The 19,556-nt window shown below is 39.6% G+C and overlaps 1 protein-coding gene across 1 annotated transcript in view; it reads right to left on the reverse strand.

Annotated features, from left to right (window-relative positions):
• RAPSN (receptor associated protein of the synapse) overlaps window positions 1–19,556 on the reverse strand; it is a 184,138-nt gene that overhangs the window by 65,236 nt on the left and 99,346 nt on the right. Inside the window, exon 3 of the mRNA XM_053720344.1 lies at window positions 4,422–4,580. Within this exon, the coding sequence (XP_053576319.1) occupies window positions 4,422–4,580 (159 nt within the window). The remainder of the gene's footprint in view (window positions 1–4,421; window positions 4,581–19,556) is intronic.

Consider the following 19,556-nt stretch of genomic DNA (forward strand, 5'->3'; position numbering starts at 1 on the left):
ACTACCCTATCAATAAAATAATTAAATAAACTACCTACAATTACCTACAATTAACCTAACACTACACTATCAATAAATTAATTAAATACAATTGCTACAAATAAATACAATTAAATAAACTAGCTAAAGTACAAAAAATAAAAAAGATCTAAGTTACAGAAAATAAAAAAATATTTACAAACATAATAAAAATATTACAACAATTTTAAACTAATTACACCTACTCTAAGCCCCCTAATAAAATAACAAAGCCCCCCAAAATAAAAAATTCCCTACCCTATTCTAAATTAAAAAAGTTACAAGCTCTTTTACCTTACCAGCCCTGAACAGGGCCCTTTGCGGGGCATGCCCCAAGAAGTTCAGCTCTTTTGCCTGTAAAAAAAAACATACAATACCCCCCCCCCCAACATTACAACCCACCACCCACATACCCCTAATCTAACCCAAACCCCCCTTAAATAAACCTAACACTAAGCCCCTGAAGATCTTCCTACCTTGTCTTCACCATACCAGGTTCACCGATCCGTCCTGAAGAGCTCCTCCGATGTCCTGATCCAAGCCCAAGCGGGGGCTGAAGAGGTCCATGATCCGGTCAAAGTCTTCATCCAAGCGGGGCAGAAGAGGATCTTCCATCCGATTGAAGTCATCATCCAGGCGGCATCTTCGATCTTCTTCCATCCGGAGCGAAGCGGCAGGATCCTGAAGACATCCAGCGCGGAACATCCATCCGGACCGACGACTGAACGATGAATGACTGTTCCTTTAAGGGACGTCATCCAAGATGGCGTCCCTCGAATTCCGATTGGCTGATAGGATTCTATCAGCCAATCGGAAATTAAGGTAGGAATTTTCTGATTGGCTGATGGAATCAGCCAATCAGAATCTAGTTCAATCCGATTGGCCGATCCAATCAGCCAATCAGATTGAGCTCGCATTCTATTGGCTGATCGGAACAGCCAATAGAATGCGAGCTCAATCTGATTGGCTGATTGGATCAGCCAATCGGATTGAACTTGATTCTGATTGGCTGATTCCATCAGCCAATCAGAAAATTCCTACCTTAATTCCGATTGGCTGATAGAATCCTATCAGCCAATCGGAATTCGAGGGACGCCATCTTGGATGACGTCCCTTAAAGGAACAGTCATTCGTCGTTCAGTCGTCGGTCCGGATGGATGTTCCGCGCTGGATGTCTTCAGGATCCTGCCGCTTCGCTCCGGATGGAAGAAGATCGAAGATGCCGCCTGGATGATGACTTCAATCGGATGGAAGATCCTCTTCTGCCCCGCTTGGATGAAGACTTTGACCGGATCATGGACCTCTTCAGCCCCCGCTTGGGCTTGGATCAGGACATCGGAGGAGCTCTTCAGGACGGATCGGTGAACCTGGTATGGTGAAGACAAGGTAGGAAGATCTTCAGGGGCTTAGTGTTAGGTTTATTTAAGGGGGGTTTGGGTTAGATTAGGGGTATGTGGGTGGTGGGTTGTAATGTTGGGGGGGGGGTATTGTATTTATTCTTTTACAGGCAAAAGAGCTGAAATTCTTGGGGCATGCCCCGCAAAGGGCCCTGTTCAGGGCTGGTAAGGTAAAAGAGCTTGTAACTTTTTTAATTTAGAATAGGGTAGGGAATTTTTTATTTTGGGGGGCTTTGTTATTTTATTAGGGGGCTTAGAGTAGGTGTAATTAGTTTAAAATTGTTGTAATATTTTTATTATGTTTGTAAATATTTTTTTATTTTCTGTAACTTAGATCTTTTTTATTTTTTGTACTTTAGCTAGTTTATTTAATTGTATTTATTTGTAGGAATTGTATTTAATTAATTTATTGATAGTGTAGTGTTAGGTTAATTGTAGGTAATTGTAGGTAGTTTATTTAATTATTTTATTGATAGGGTAGTGTTAGGTTTAATTATATCTTAGGTTAGGACTTATTTTACAGGTAATTTTGTTATTATTTTAACTAGGTAACTATTAAATAGTTTTTAACTATTTAATAACTATTGTACCTGGTTAAAATAATTACAAAGTTACCTGTAAAATAAATATTAATCCTAAAATAGCTATAATATAATTATAATTTATATTGTAGCTATATTAGGATGTATTTTACAGGTAAGTATTTAGCTTTAAATAGGAATCATTTATTTAATAAGAGTTAATTTATTTTGTTAGATAAAAATTATATTTAACTTAGGGGGGTGTTAGTGTTAGGGTTAGACTTAGCTTTAGGGGTTAATACATTTATTAGAATAGCGGTGAGCTCCGGTCGGCAGATTAGGGGTTAATAATTGAAGGTAGGTGTCGGCGATGTTAGGGAGGGCAGATTAGGGGTTAATACTATTTATGATAGGGTTAGTGAGGCGGATTAGGGGTTAATAACTTTATTATAGTAGCGCTCAGGTCCGCTCGGCAGATTAGGGGTTAATAAGTGTAGGCAGGTGTCGGCGACGTTGAGGGGGGCAGATTAGGGGTTAATAAATATAATATAGGGGTCGGCGATGTTAGGGGTAGCAGATTAGGGGTACATAGGGATAACGTAGGTGGCGGCGATTTGCGGTCGGAAGATTAGGGGTTAATTATTTTAAGTAGCTTGCGGCGACGTTGTGGGGGGCAAGTTAGGGGTTAAGAAATATAATATAGGGCTCGGTGGGGTTAGGGGCAGCAGATTAGGGGTACATAAGTATAACGTAGGTGGCGGTCGGCAGATTAGGGGTTAAAAATTTAAATAGAGTGGCGGCGATGTGGGGGGACCTCGGTTTAGGGGTACATAGGTAGTTTATGGGTGTTAGTGTACTTTAGAGTACAGTAGTTAAGAGCTTTATAAACCGGCGTTAGCCAGAAAGCTCTTAACTCCTGCTATTTTCAGGCGGCTGGAATCTTGTCGTTAGAGCTCTAACGCTCACTTCAGAAACGACTCTAAATACCAGCGTTAGAAAGATCCCATTGAAAAGATAGGCTACGCAAATGGCGTAGGGGGATCTGCGGTATGGAAAAGTCGCGGCTGAAAAGTGAGCGTTAGACCCTTTAATCACTGACTCCAAATACCAGCGGGCGGCCAAAACCAGCGTTAGGAGCCTCTAACGCTGGTTTTGACGGCTACCGCCGAACTCCAAATCTAGGCCAGCGTATGCTGTCAGCATTTATCGGTGAGCGGCGGACATGATCGCTACAGCGGATCATGTCCGTCCGCACTTTCATAAATCAGCCCCTTAGTTGCAACACGGAGCATTCAGACCAAGCAGATTCAGTTCATAGTTTTTCAGAATATTCGTTTGCTGAACTATACGGTATTTGTTTAAAAAGAAACAAATATTGAATATTTGGTAAAATTTACATTAGTTTTTTTTAATGTAAATTTCCCTTTAATGCAGGTGAAATAGTATTAGCTGCAGTTTTATACTTACCTATAGCGCACTGGGGGAGCCTCGCTAACCCCAACCCTTGTTCACCGAACCCAGGGCCACACTAGAAGGCAGCTTAGTGTGCGCTAAATCTCCAATTAGCTCGGCCCTGGACTCGGTGAAGAAGGGTTGGATTAGCGAGCTCTAGCTAAGTATTTTACCTTTAAAAAGGTCATTGAAAGGAAGTGAATGTATATTACTGAATTACGTGAGTATATATTAGTTTTCTTTAACATTAGTGCATTCATTTGGATAATCGTTTTGTGAAAACAAAACGAATAGTATTTTCGTTACGAATATTCATTTGTAACTAAACAAATGCACATCTATAAATCACCTACAATGCAAAGTTCTGCACATAAACTAAAAATGACAATTGTAATATAATTAAAATATAGATACTGTATAACATTTAGTAGTGGTGGATAGCTTGTATTATAGTTGGGATTTAGTTTTTTTATTTTATATTTTTTACACAAACTTTGGTATTGTAGATGGGTGACTAATATTTGGTATATAAAGTATGTTATGTTAATTAGAACAACCCTGACAAAACGGTATAGAATGACACAAACATAGTTTCGTTAATTAAATAATATACATGTGTGCATAACTGTATGCTGAGACAAGATTTATAGTCCAAGATGTGTATATGAAATTTTAAACAACTTTTCAATTTACTCCAGTTATCTAATTTGCTTTGTTTTCTTGGTATCTTTTGTTGAAATGCATACCTAGTTAGGTTTAGGAGTATTTAGCAGTACTGGAAGCTGGCTGCTGATTGGTGGCTGCATGTATATGTCACTTGTCATTGATGTGTTCAGCTAGGTCTCTGTAGTGCATTGCTGCTTCTTTTAACAAAGGATACTAGGAGAATTAAGCAACGTAAATTAAAATTGTATGCTGTATATGAATCATGAAAAAAAATGTTCAGTTTCATGTCCACGACAATACCTTTATTGCTATAGTTAAGTCACGGTAAGGACAAATAGTGAGGTGTTAGTCTAGAGTTACCCCGTACCTCACAACACTCCATTGCATCAGACAACCGGCCCAGCTTACGGTATGCGAAAGCCATATGGTACTGACTCATCGCTCTGTATTTTAGACTCCAACCCTTTCCATAGTCATTCACCAGCTCTGCCGCTTTACATGGAAAGAAAAGAGCTTTTTCAAAGTCCTGCCGAAAGAATGGATAAGAGATAACAGATCAGTGTAGCATATATAGGTAAATAAAATCAGTGATCACATAGTGCACACAATAGGAGGAAACCTGCACTTACATATAAAAATCACCCACAAAAAGTACATTTTTAGTTGTAATAAATTGTGCTTTAGTGATGTACTACACAAATAATCATTTTTCGTCCATGATGAAAACAAATATGTGCAATGTCCGAAATTTGCTTATAGTGCTGTGATATAAAATCTATGTATCAAATTATTTTATAAATAACAAGGTATTCAAAGGGGCATCAAAGTAATCTGTCTGTGTTGCATCATAAAGATGGCATTTTAAAATGCATTTCAGGGTGTTCCGTAGTTTTGCTTGTCATGCAGTAGATTTTTAGTAGTAGAGCCCACGGACTGGGCTGCTAGGGGCTGAGTGTAGTTGACCCAGAGGTGGGGTCACATTGGGCCATGAGCTGAGCTGACAGGGACAGCCAGAGGTGCTTCATCTATTACCAACATATAAAATATAAAACATCTGGCAGCTCTGCATAAAGTACAAATTAAAACTTTCATTATGTAGACAGAGTATGCCATTTAAAAAATAAACTTTCCAATTTACTTCTATGATATAATTTGCTTTGTTCTAAAGGTATCATGTGTTGAAATTATGAAAGTTTCTTTATTTGTAGCGAAAATTTATGCCAAGCTAAACGCCTTCTGGCCGCCCACGGCAAAAGGCAGTTTTTTCAATGAGGTGATGTTTCCACCTCTTAGCCAATAGCAGTGTGGGCCAATCGTCATTATGCTGGATAGCTAGCACGCTATTGGCTAAGAGGTGAAAATGTCACCTCATTGATGAAATAGTGTTTTGTTGTGGGCAGCCGGAAGCTCTCAGCTCAGCATAAACTCAAAGAAAATAAAGGAACTTTTAACATGAAGTTTATTATACTTCATGACTGAAAGTCCCCTTTATTTGTAGCACTGGTAAATTCTATAGTTTCAAAAACCTTAGGATTTGCCATCACTTTTAATAGAAAAAATTGCAATATTTATTATTCATCTATTTAAATGGGTTTTACCTTTAATTTATTTTTTTCCTACATTTGTGCAGTGCCCATTACTTTCTGTTACAGCCTTACAAGGAGGAGGGGCCTCTGCAGGAAGGGTTATCTTAGCCTGATGTCATAAATCTTCTAGGCAGGTTACTAATAATAATCAGGTAATAGACTAGATAACAGTGAGTCAGACTTGCTCATGCCTAGATCAGTTAGAATGTAACTTAAGTTTCAAAGATGTCAGCTCCCATATCACACTGGGGCAGGGGCTACACTGATCATTTATAAGTGCTCATTATGCAAGTAAGTAAGTTGTTTTATTTTTATTTTTTTTTATTTTTTTACACAATCTGCTTCTTTTTAGGTTTACTTTGATTTAACATATTTGTTTTTACTTTGTTTAATTTCCCTTTAAGTGATAAATGCTAAGTTAAAGATATTTGAAGTTAATAGGAAGGAGGGAGCTGTCTGTGGCTATTTACAGGAACATTCCAACCAAAATTGGAATGCACACAGTTTTGAATAAAAGCATTTTTGTAATTTACATGTATTAGCAAAAATGCTTCTAATACAAGCTATGGCTATTTCAAGATTCTACTTAAAGGGACAGTACACTGTAAAATTGTTTTTCTATAAATGTATTTTAAATGACTTGTTATACCAACTGCAGAGTATAAAATATTTGAGAAATTGCATTTTTGGGTTTATTTGTGTATCTGAAGTAGCTGGTTTTGTGCTTTGAAACCACAGCCTATTACAATGGGTTGAGCTTCAGGTAATATCAGATCTCATTATGTTATCAGTTTTATATACACAGACTTGCTTCCTTATCTTATATTTGTCTGAAACGCCAACTCAATACATAGAGAGAACAATGGAAAATTATCATTTTATTACTTAACTATCATGCCCCCCACTGAGGGTGTAATCTCTTCTGCTGGCTGTGTTTACTTAGGCTTGTCAATAGCGTATACGCCAGTATCAAAACTTTCAGTATAGGTTGGGAAACCACAAGCTAAATCAGCTATTTCAAATGCTGAAATATGAGTAAAGGAGCTACTTGCAACCAATTTAATACACTCTAGCAGGTATAAAGGATCATTGGAAATAATTTAAAGGGGAGAAAGTTTTTGGGTGAACTGTCCCTTTAAGTATGCACTGTGCACCAGCATTTGAATGCAGCACTTGTTCAGTGAGCCTAAAGTGCTTGTACCATCTGGTAATGACTCAATATGTATAATTGCTGACATACAAGACCCACTGGCTCTCTGAGCAGCTGTGGTATTTACAATGGTGGTGCACAGAGAATATCTAGCTATGCTTCACATGCACATACAGAGAAAAAAATTGAACACTTCTTTTTTTCTAGAAGCAATTTTACCAAAATATGTATATTGTAAACATAAAAAGCAAAATCTTCCGGCGCACCCGGCAGCAGTGAGACTTAATCACACATAAAACACCCAGCAAGGTTGAAATAAGTGAATATTTATACCTGTTTATTTGGAAATTCCTTCACATATACAGTTAGGCATAATGATATCCCACAGGTAGGTTGATGGTCACTGAGGATGTAACACAAGGAAACGCGTCTGACCAGTCTCTATATTTTTCTACCTTGCTGCCTGTCTATTGCTGTTTTTCAATACTACCTGTGGGATATCATTATGCCTAACTGTATATGTGAAGGAATTTCCAAATAAACAGGTATAAATATTCACTTATTTCAACCTTGCTGGGTGTTTTATGTGTGATTAAGTCTCACTGCTGCCGGGTGCGCCGGAAGATTTTGCTTTTTGTATTGTCATTTGAGCGTTGATGGAGCGCTCAGCTTCCCTTGCACCGGAGCATTGTGAGTGAAAGAGGATACGTCATCAGACGTCTAGTGTGTGTTTACTACGTGAAGAGCGTGAAGAGTGTCACGTGAGTGTGAACGGACACAGTTACAGTCTGAGCGCTTTCCCAAGTTAAACTATATTGTAAACATGTTTCTATCCAAAGATGCAATTAATCTTTGTGCATTTCAGTTTTACAGAAATGTTCCTATAAACTTAAGATATTTATATAGGGTCATTATTATAACAAAGTTAAAGTAAAAATGTATTGTGGCAACACACCAAAATTAAAGCGCAAATTTGCCCCATGTAAAACACAAATGTAATAGATTACTTGAAGAGGACAAAAAATACTACATAAAAAAAACCACAGGTTTGAAATGATAAATCAGGAGAACTTCATTTCTTCGCATGGAGAAATTCATCATAATCTGTCCCAGCTCGCCTATCAAACAGCACAAATTATTACGTGCAATTTTCTTGATAAATTTGTGCGGACCAGTGCGCCTCTCCAAGGGCGAGCTGCAGAGAACTTAGAGGTGAATACAAAAGAGAATTCTTCTAGCTCTTGATTACTAGCCCACTAGTTGTTGAACCTGTCCTCAGGTCTCCCCAACAGACCTGTTTGTCATCATTACCTTGGATGAGAGCAGGTAGAATAAGCACGTTTATTAATCAGCTGATTATTTCACCTGTGCACCAGTTCCGATATCCACAAAATGTGACCTGTTAGGGAGGTCTAAGGACAGGTTTGAAAACCAGTGATCTAGCCCACAATGTATTCCGTTATAGAAGTGGAAGGGCAGATAAAATCTACTGGAGAGCTGTATTGTGGCCCACAAGCCTTAGATGGGATAAGCTTGCCCTAGATAATGAACTGACCCTGCAACATCAAAAGTTTCATGGTATCTTTTTTGTTTTTAAAGCTGTTTTGTTTTTTACTTCAGATTCAAACGTAAATATTTATTACACTTAAATGAACAGTAAACAAATATATATATTTTTTACATTATTGTGCAATATATGCACATTAAATAGGGTATATTATCTCTTGTGCAGCCAATTTTTTTTTTATAGATTTTGTTCCCCCAAAAGCACCCCTTTATAGCCTGGATTATAGTCACAGGATTTTTTTAGAATCACAACCCAGTTGATAGCGTCATTACTTTACTGCAGTGCACTCCCGTTCTATGGCGCTGTAGATCAGATTGTGATTTGTAAACAATATGTGACCTGTTTTTTTTTTTTGTTTGTTTTTTAAACTGCGGCTTACAGTTGGTTTTTTTGAGGGGGGGGGGGGACAAAAATTATTTAAAACTGGCTGCACAAAAATAAGTCTTATAATATCCTATTTAACTGTGCACATAATGAACAATACTGTAAAAATATATGTTTATTGTTCCTTTAAAACTGAATATTATATAATGTTAAAAAAATATTAAATATCCAACTTACCTATTTAATACACTAACCACATGTGTATTGTTCAGAACTATACCTTTTAACCCCAAACATGATTTTTTTTGATGGCCAAGTTTTAGTTTTTAGGGAAACCGTTACAGTTGCCATTTTGAACTATAAAAAGTGCATCATGTTGTGCCTCTGTGTCATAACAATATCTTACTGATGGGGAAATACACAACTAGCAAATCTAAAGCCCAAGATTTAGTGTCATTTATAATCCCAGTTTCTACATACTTGGAGTCATGTTCACTTAGAGTAAGCAGAAACCTCCCAAAAGTCTGGGAGAATTTCCCCTTCTACCATCACATCCCTTTCTGAAATAATAAGCTCAAATACCCAAGATAAGTCTATTCTGGAGAGAATTAACAGAAATACCTCTAAACAAGACACCAGCAGCATACCAAGCCTTAGAAACACACACACGGCTAGATTACGAGTTTTGCGCTAGAGGCTGTGCGGTGCTAACGAGCAGTTTTCCCTCACCGCTCACTTACATGCATCGCTGGTATTACGAGTTTTCAGAAACCCGTCGTTAAAAGACAAGAAGTGAGCGTTGAGCAAAATTTTGCTCATTACCGCACTCCAATACCAGCGCTGTTTAAGTCAGCGGTGAGCTGGTTGTACGTGCTCGTGCACGATTTCCCCATAGGAATCAATGGGGAGAGCCGGCTGAAAAAAAGTCTAACACCTGCAAAAAACCAGCGTAAAACTCCTTAACGCAGCCCCATTGATTCCTATGGGGAAATAAAAGTTATGTCTACACCTAACACACTAACATGAACCCCGAGTCTAAACACCCCTAATCTTACACTTATTAACCCCTAATCTGCCACCCCCGACACCTACATTATATTATTAACCCCTAATCTGCCGCTCCGGACACCGCTGCCACCTACATTATAGTTATGAACCACTAATCTGCTGCCCCCAACATCGCCGACACCTACATTATATTTATTAACCCCTAATCTGCTGCCCCCAATGTCGCTGCAACCTACCTACACTTTTAAACCCCTAATCTGCCACCCCCAACGTCGCCGTCACTATAATAAACATATTAACCCCTAAACCGCCACACTCCCGCCTCGCAAACATTAGTTAAATATTATTAACCCCTAATCTACCACCTCTAACATCGCCGCCACCTACCTACATTTATTAACCCCTAATCTGCCGCCCCAACGTCGCTGCCACTATATTAAAGTTATTAACCCCTAAACCTAAATCTAACCCTAAACCTAACACCCACTAACTTAACTAAATTATTCCTATTTAAAACTAAATACTTACCTATAAAATAAACCCTAAGCTAGCTACAATATAACTAATAGTTACAAGTTTGTATTTTTTTTAACTAGGTAGAATAGTTATTAAATAGTTATTAACTATTTAATAACTACCTAGTTAAAATAAAGACACATTTACCTGTAAAATTAAACCTAACCTAAGTTACACTAACACCTAACACTACAATATAATTAAATAAATTAACTAAATTAAATACAATTACCTAAATTATATTAAATTAGCTAAAGTACAAAAACAAACAAACACTAAATTACAGAAAATAATAAACAAATTACAGATAAACTAATTACACCTAATCTTATTATTAAAATAAAAAAAGTCCCCCCAAAATAAAAAAAAAACCCTAGCCTAAACTAAACAACCAATAGTCCTTAAAAGGGCCTTTTGCGGGGCATTGCCCCAAAGTAATCAGCTCTTTTACTTGTAAAAAAATACAAACAACCCCCCAACAGTAAAACCCACCACCCACACAACCAACCTCCAAATAAAATACTATCTAAAAAAAAACCTAAGCTCCCCATTGCCCTGAAAAGGGCATTTGGATGGGCAAAATAAAACCCACCCAATACACCCTTAAAAAAACCTAACACTAACCCCCTGGTTTAGGGGTTAATAACTTTAATATAGTGGCAGCGACGTTGGGGGCGGCAGATTAGGGGTTAATAAATGTAGGTAGGTGGCGGCGATGTTAGGGCCGACAGATTAGGGGCTAATAATATTTAACTAATGTTTGCGAGGCGGGAGTGTGGCGGATTAGGGGTTCATATGTTTATTATAGTGGCGGTGACGTTGGGGCGGCAGATTAAGGGTTAATAAATGTAGGTAGGTGGCGGCGATGTTAGGGCCGGCAGATTAGGGGTTAATAATATTTAACTAATGTTTGCAAGGCGGGAGTTTGGCGGTTTAGGGGTTAATATGTTTATTATAGTGGGGCGACGTTGGGGCGGCAGATTAGGGGTTAATAAATGTAGATAGGTGGCGGCGATGTTAGGGCCGGCAGATTAGGGGTTAATAATATTTAACTAATGTTTGTGAGGCGGGAGTGCGGCGGTTTAGGGGTTAATATGTTTATTATAGTGGCAGCGACGTTGGGGCGGCAGATTAGGGGTTAAAAAGCGTAGGTAGGTTGCAGCGACATTGGGGCGGCAGATTAGGGGTTAATAAATATAATGTAGGTGGCGGCGGTGTCCGGAGCGGCAGATTAGGGGTTAAAATTTTTATTATAGTGTTTGCGATGCGGGAGGGCCTCGGTTTAGGGGTTAATAGGTAGTTTATGGGTGTTAGTGTACTCTTTAGCACTTTAGTTATGAGTTTTATGTTACGGCGTTGTACCATAAAACTCTTAACTACTGACTTTTAAATGCGTTAGGGATCTTGACAGGGTAGGTTGTACCGCTCACTTTTTGGCCTCCCAGGACAGACTCATAATACCGGCGCTATGGAAGTCCCATAGAAAAAACAGAATTTATGCTTACCTGATAAATTACTTTCTCCAACGGTGTGTCCGGTCCACGGCGTCATCCATAACTTGTGGGAATATTCTCTTCCCCAACAGGAAATTGCAAAGAGCACAGCAAAAGCTGTCCATATAGTCCCTCCTAGGCTCCGCCCACCCCAGTCATTCGACCGACGGACAGGAGAAAAAAAGGAGAAACCATAGGGTGCCGTGGTGACTGTAGTTAAAGAAAGTAATTTATCAGGTAAGCATAAATTCTGTTTTCTCCAACATTGGTGTGTCCAGTCCACGGCGTCATCCATAACTTGTGGGAACCAATACCAAAGCTTTAGGACACCGATGAAGGGAGGGAGCCAATCAGGTTACCTAAACAGAAGGCACCACGGCTTGCAAAACCTTTCTCCCAAAAATTGCCTCCGAAGAAGCAAAAGTATCAAATTTGTAGAATTTGGCAAAAGTGTGCAGGGAAGACAAAGTCGCTGCCTTACATATCTGATCAACAGAAGCCTCGTTCTTGAAGGCCCATGTGGAAGCCACAGCCCTAGTAGAGTGAGCTGTGATTCGTTCGGGAGGCTGCCGTCCGGCAGTCTCGTAAGCCAATCGGATGATGCTTTTCAGCCAAAAGGAAAGAGAGGTAGCAGTAGCTTTTTGACCTCTCCTCTTGCCAGAATAAACGACAAACAGAGAAGACGTTTGTCTGAAATCCTTTGTTGCTTCTAAATAGAACTTTAAAGCACGTACTACATCTAAATTATGTAACAAACGTTCCTTCTTTGAAACTGGATTCGGACACAAAGAAGGCACAACTATTTCCTGGTTAATATTCTTGTTGGAAACAACCTTTGGAAGGAAACCAGGTTTAGTACGCAAAACAACCTTATCTGAATGGAACACCAGATAGGGGGGATTACACTGCAGAGCAGATAACTCAGAAACTCTTCTAGCAGAAGAAATAGCAACCAAAAACAGAACTTTCCTAGATAACATCTTGATATCTATGGAATGTAGAGGTTCAAACGGAACCCCTTGAAGAACTGAAATAACTAAATTCAGACTCCAGGGAGGAGTCAAAGGTCTGTAAACAGGCTTAATCCTGACCAAAGCCTGAACAAAAGCTTGAACATCTGGCACAGCTGCCAGTCGTTTGTGTAACAAGACAGATAAAGCAGAAATCTGTCCTTTTAGAGAACTAGCTGATAATCCCTTATCCAAACCTTCTTGGAGAAAGGAAAGGATCCTAGGAATTTTAATCTTACTCCATGAGAATCCCTTGGATTCACACCAACAGATATATCTTTTCCATATTTTATGGTAAATTTTTTTAGTTACAGGTTTTCTGGCTTGTACCAGAGTATCTATCACAGAATCCGAAAACCCACGCTTAGATAAAATCAAGCGTTCAATTTCCAAGCCGTCAGCTGGAGAGAAACTAGATTTGGATGTTCGAATGGACCCTGTACTAGAAGATCCTGTCTCAAAGGTAGCTTCCATGGTGGAGCCGATGACATATTCACCAGGTCTGCATACCAAGTCCTGCGTGGCCACGCAGGAGCTATCAAAATCACTGAGGCCCTCTCCTGTTTGATCCTGGCTACCAGCCTGGGAATGAGAGGAAACGGTGGAAACACATAAGCTAGGTTGAAGGTCCAAGGCGCTACTAATGCATCCACTAGAGTCGCCTTGGGATCCCTGGATCTGGACCCGTAGCAAGGAACCTTGAAGTTCTGACGAGACGCCATAAGATCCATGTCTGGAATGCCCCATAATTGGGTCAACTGGGCAAATATCTCCGGGTGGAGTTCCCACTCCCCCGGATGGAATGTCTGACGACTCAGATAATCCGCCTCCCAGTTTTCCACTCCTGGGATGTGGATCGCAGATAGGTGGCAGGAGTGATCCTCCGCCCATTTTATGATTTTGGTCACTTCTCTCATCGCCAGGGAACTCCTTGTTCCCCCCTGATGGTTGATGTAAGCAACAGTCGTCATGTTGTCTGACTGGAATCTTATGAATCTGGCCTTTGCTAGTTGAGGCCAAGCCCTGAGAGTATTGAATATCGCTCTCAGTTCCAGAATGTTTATCGGGAGAAGAGACTCTTCCCGAGACCATAGACCCTGAGCTTTCAGGGAGTCCCAGACCGCGCCCCAGCCCACTAGACTGGCGTCGGTCATGACGATGACCCACTCTGGTCTGCGGAAGCTCATTCCCTGGGACAGGTGATCCTGGGTTAGCCACCAACGGAGTGAGTCTCTGGTCTTCTGATCTACTTGAATCACTGGAGACAAGTCTGTATAGTCCCCATTCCACTTTTTCAGCATGCACAGTTGTAATGGTCTTAGATTAATTCGCGCAAAAAGAACTATGTCCATTGCTGCAACCATCAACCCTACTACTTCCATGCACTGAGCTATGGAAGGTCGTGGAACAGAGTGAAGAACTTGACAAGCGTTTAGAAGTTTTGACTTTCTGACATCTGTCAGGAAAATCTTCATTTCTAAAGAATCTATTATTGTCCCCAAGAAAGGAACTCTTGTCGACGGAGACAGGGAACTTTTTTCTATGTTCACCTTCCACCCGTGAGATCTGAGAAAAGCCAGAACGATGTCTGTGTAAGCCTTTGCCTTTGAAAGAGACAACGCTTGTATCAGAATGTCGTCCAAGTAAGGTGCCACTGCAATGCCCCTTGGTCTTAGAACCGCTAGAAGGGACCCGAGTACCTTTGTGAAAATCCTTGGAGCAGTGGCTAGCCCGAATGGGAGAGCCACAAACTGGTAATGTTTGTCCAGAAAGGCGAACCTTAGGAACTGATGATGATCTTTGTGGATAGGAATATGTAGATACACATCCTTTAGATCCACGGTAGTCATAAATTGACCCTCCTGGATTGTAGGTAAAATCGTTTCGAATAGTTTCCATTTGGCACTCTGAGAAATTTGTTTAGAATCTTTAAATCCAGAATTGGTCTGAAGGTTCCCTCTTTTTTGGGAACTACAAACAGATTAGAGTAAAACCCCAGTCCTTGTTCCACAGTTGGAACTGGGTGTATCACTCCCATTTTTAGCAGGTCTTCTACACAATGTAAGAATGCCTGTCTCTTTATTTGGTTTGAAGATAAGTGAGACATGTGGAACCTTCCCCTTGGTGGTAGTTCCTTGAATTCCAGAAGATAACCCTGAGAAACTATTTCTAGTGCCCAGGGATCCTGAACATCTCTTGCCCGAGCCTGAGCGAAGAGAGAGAGTCTGCCCCCTACTAGATCCGGTCCCGGATCGGGGGCTACTCCTTCATGCTGTTTTGGTAGCAGCAGCAGGCTTCTTGGCCTGCTTACCCTTGTTCCAGCCTTGCATCGGTTTCCAAGCTGGTTTGGTTTGAGAAGCATTACCCTCTTGTCTAGAGGCTGCAGAGTTGGAGGCCGGTCCGTTCCTGAAATTGCGAAAGGAACGAAAATTAGACTTATTCTTGGCCTTGAAAGGCCTATCTTGTGGGAGGGCATGGCCCTTACCCCCAGTGATGTCTGAGATAATCTCTTTCAATTCTGGCCCAAAAAGGGTTTTACCCTTGAAAGGGATATTAAGCAATTTTGTCTTGGAAGATACATCCGCTGACCAAGACTTTAGCCAGAGCGCTCTGCGCGCCACAATTGCAAACCCTGAATTTTTTGCCGCTAATCTAGCTAACTGCAAAGCGGCATCTAAAATAAAGGAATTAGCTAACTTAAGTGCGTGAATTCTGTCCATAACCTCCTCATACGGAGTCTCTCTACTGAGCGACTTTTCTAGTTCCTCGAACCAGAACCACGCTGCTGTAGTGACAGGAATAATGCACGAAATAGGTTGCAGGAGGTAACCTTGCTGTACAAAAATCTTTTTAAGCAAACCCTCCAATTTTTTATCCATAGGATCTTTGAAAGCACAATTCTCCTCGATAGGAATAGTAGTGCGCTTGGCTAGTGTAGAAACTGCCCCCTCGACCTTAGGGACTGTCTGCCATAAGTCCTTTCTGGGGTCGACCATAGGAAATAATTTCTTAAATATAGGAGGGGGGACAAAAGGTATGCCGGGCTTCTCCCACTCCTTATTCATTATGTCCGCCACCCGCTTGGGTATAGGAAAGCAGTGCGCGGAGATGCTATAATTTAAATTTAAATGTCACAACATCAGGTTCTGCCTGTTGAGAAATTCTACCTGAATCAGAAATTTCCCCATCTGACAAAACCTCCCTCATGGCCACTTCAGATTGGTGTGCGGGTATGACAGAGCAATTATCATCAGCACCCTCCTGCTCTACAGTGTTTAAAACAGAGCAATCGCGCTTTCTCTGAAATGCAGGCATCTTGGATAAAATATTTGCTATGGAGTTATCCATTACTGCCGTTAATTGTTGCATAGTAACAAGCAATGGCGCGCTAGAAGTACTAGGGGTCTCCTGCGTGGGCAAAACTGGTGTAGACACAGAAGGAGATGATGTAGAACTATGTCTACTCCCTTCATCTGATGAATCATCTTGGACAACTTTACTATCTGTGGCAGTACTGTACCCCAAAGAAAAGAAAATAAAGAACACCAAGGAGTTAATTTTCACGGACTATCAATTAACAATTACTCTGGACCAATCCAAATTCAAAGAAGGAGACCATTGACTATAAAAATATCACACATTGCATCCACTAGTATGAAGTCTTTTTGATAAAGGCGCATGAGTGAGCGCCGAAACGCGTAATTGAGGATAATTACTTGTGGATGCCATTGGTAACAGTGCACTGTACCCATCTTACCATCATTTTGACCACAGGATACAATTTCAAAATACCCCCATCACTCCGTTTTCCAAGAGTCCCATACTGAAGAGCCAATCCTGGTTGTTGGAGCATTCAGGTGATCAGGGATTGAACGTGCTGACGCTGCGTAGACGCCGAAGCCCGGTGCTCAGAATCTACCAAGAGCAGAGAAAGAAAGGTCCGCAGCTGCACGGCAGAAGAAAAACTTGACAACAAACGGAGGTCCGGTAAGAGGAGAAGTGGGGGTTATCATACTAACTTCATTCTAAGACTCTTTTATTTGAAAACTGAAATTATTGAACACAATTTTTTTTTCCAGTAAACGTTTTTGGAAGGAGTTCTATCTAATATTTGGAAAGGACTCCATTATATATATACTTATCTATATTTTTATCTGGACTGCTTTGGACATTCTTATTGTGTGTTCTTTCATTTGAACTTTTTATTCGAACTTTTTATTATCATTGTGTGGCCACACATATACGTTCTCTAAATTAGTGTCTTTTTAGTTTTTTGCCTTTTAACTTGTTCTTATTGTGCTTTGTGTTTATTGTTATACCATTCACACCGCACGCACCTAATCTATGCACTTTATATTTAGCACGCACATTCTAACTTATAAGGAATTCCTTACACTTAGTATTGCATCATAGTGAACATTATTGCAATCTTAAACCAGCCAAGCACGGCACTTTCACAGCACTAAACTCCATTGTTAGTTATATATTGTTTATTATGTACCTTTCATGTTAATAAACTTTTAAATTTATCATATCCTATTATATACTTTTATTCTTGTACCTAGCTGTTTTTTAGCGCTCCTCTTTATCTTTTACTGCAGTACTGTTCTTACTTTGTTTGGACGCTATGGCACAATTATCACACATATTTGAAGGGGGAGACACATTGGCTTCCATACATACAGAACATAGTTTATCTGAAGGTACAGACATGTTAAACAGGCTTAAACTTGTCAATAAAGAACAAAAACCGTTTTAAAACAAAACCGTTACTGTCTCTTTAAATTTTAAACAGGACACACTTTTTTACTGAATATGTGAAAAACTATGAAGGAATTGTTCAATTTTAACCAAATTTTCACCACAGTGTCTTAAAGCATTGCACCCCAAATTTCAGACCTTTAACCCTTAAAATGAGGAAATGATATGAGCCCATATTAAGCCCTTTATTCTGTTTGAGACTAAGAAAATGGCTTACCGGTCCCCATGAGGGGAAAATGACAGCCTTGCAGCATTACACAGTCTTGTTAGAAATATGGCTAGTCATACCTTAAGCAGAAAAGTCTGCCAACTGTTCCCCCCAACTGAAGTTATCTCATCTCAACAGTCCTATGTGGGAACAGAAAACGATTTTAGTTACTGCTGCTAAAATCATACTCCTCTCACAAACAGAACTCTTCATCCTTTTCTGTTTCAGAGTAAATAGTACATACCAGCACTATTTTAAAATAACAAACTCTTGATAGTAGAATAAAAAACTACAACTAAACACCACATACTCTTCACCATCTCCGTGGAGATGCTGCTTGTTCAGCGGCAAAGAGAATGACTGGGGTGGGCGGAGCCTAGGAGGGACTATATGGACAGCTTTTGCTGTGCTCTTTGCCATTTCCTGTTGGGGAAGAGAATATTCCCACAAGTTATGGATGACGCCGTGGACCGGACACACCAATGTTGGAGAAAAGACTTTACGAAGTTTACGTAAGTCGTTTTGCGGTAAGGCCAAAGAAGTGTGCGGTGCCCCTAAACCTGCAAGACTCGTAATACCAGCGGCAGTAAAAAAGCAGCGTTAGGACCTCTTAACGCTGCTTTTTTACCCTAACGCACAACTTGTAATCTAGCCGACAGTGTTTAAGTCAGACTGTGAAAGTGTGACAGTCTAGATCACTTTATGCGTAAGCAGTTTCTACTGCAATGTCCCTTTCATAATTTTATTACCCAGATAAGGGATCATCAATGTCCCATCATCTGATTTTCCACTAGAGAAGAGTGAAATACAATGGAGCTGTTGTCAACTGGTTTATATGTTGAGAACCATGTTAGCCCCTTATTTACACAAAGTGCAGTTTGATGGGGCAGGTGTGAAAGGAGTAGTTGTAATTATTAAAGGGACAGTCTACTCCAAAATGTTATTGTTTAAAAATTCAGATAATCCCTTTAGTAACCAATTCCCCTGTTTTGCATAACAAACATGGATATATTAATATACTTTTAACCTCTGTGATTATGTTTAAAATTTAAATCAAATCAAAAATTTCCATCATATTTCCAACAATGTCTGATATGTCATATTCTAATATTAGAAAAATTATACTGCTCTAGAGCAAGGAAAGGAGTTTTATTTTTCAATGGAGGAATTCTACTGGGACAGTAGGACACCCTAATCTATCATTAATTTATTCTTGGATTCTTGTAAGTTGGGACCTATTTACATTGAATTGGGGGTTATGAGGATTTGGTGGAGGTGCTCAATTTATCATCTACTGAATTTAACTCACTACTCTTACTATATTCTATCATACACCAAGACTCAGAGATTATGTGTCTTTGCTATTTTTCTTGTATGTATTATCTCTTATTTTCATTTTGTTGCATACAACTTTCTATGTTGATTCAAACTTACGGTTTACTTATCGGTTTATGTTTTTATTTATTATTGTTATGAATGATCTCTTAAGTCTTGCACTCATTAACCCCTTTACACTTTAGATGATCTTATCTATGATTTATATCAGGCACTTGTTTATATTGTCATTTCCCTTTTGCATTTGAAAACTTAAAAGCATTTGTAACAGTTCAAAACGTAATTATTGTAATAAAGTACTAAGCAGTGGGTTATACTTGATATAAATCATTACACTATGTATTATTCATCATTTTAAAAAGAGTTGACCTTTTATTTCTTTTTTGGTTAACATCATTTGTGCAGGGTCCATTACTTTATGTCACGGCCCCAGGGGGTTGTGGTCTATACAGAAAGGCAAAGGAGGAGCTTTTCCTTGGAAGTGGTTGCTAGGAGACACCTGCACTATCTCCAGTTTCTTAAACCATGCTCAGTGGAGGACTGC

This window comes from Bombina bombina, chromosome 7, assembly GCF_027579735.1.
Source record: "Bombina bombina isolate aBomBom1 chromosome 7, aBomBom1.pri, whole genome shotgun sequence".
NCBI classification, from domain to species: domain Eukaryota; kingdom Metazoa; phylum Chordata; class Amphibia; order Anura; family Bombinatoridae; genus Bombina; species Bombina bombina.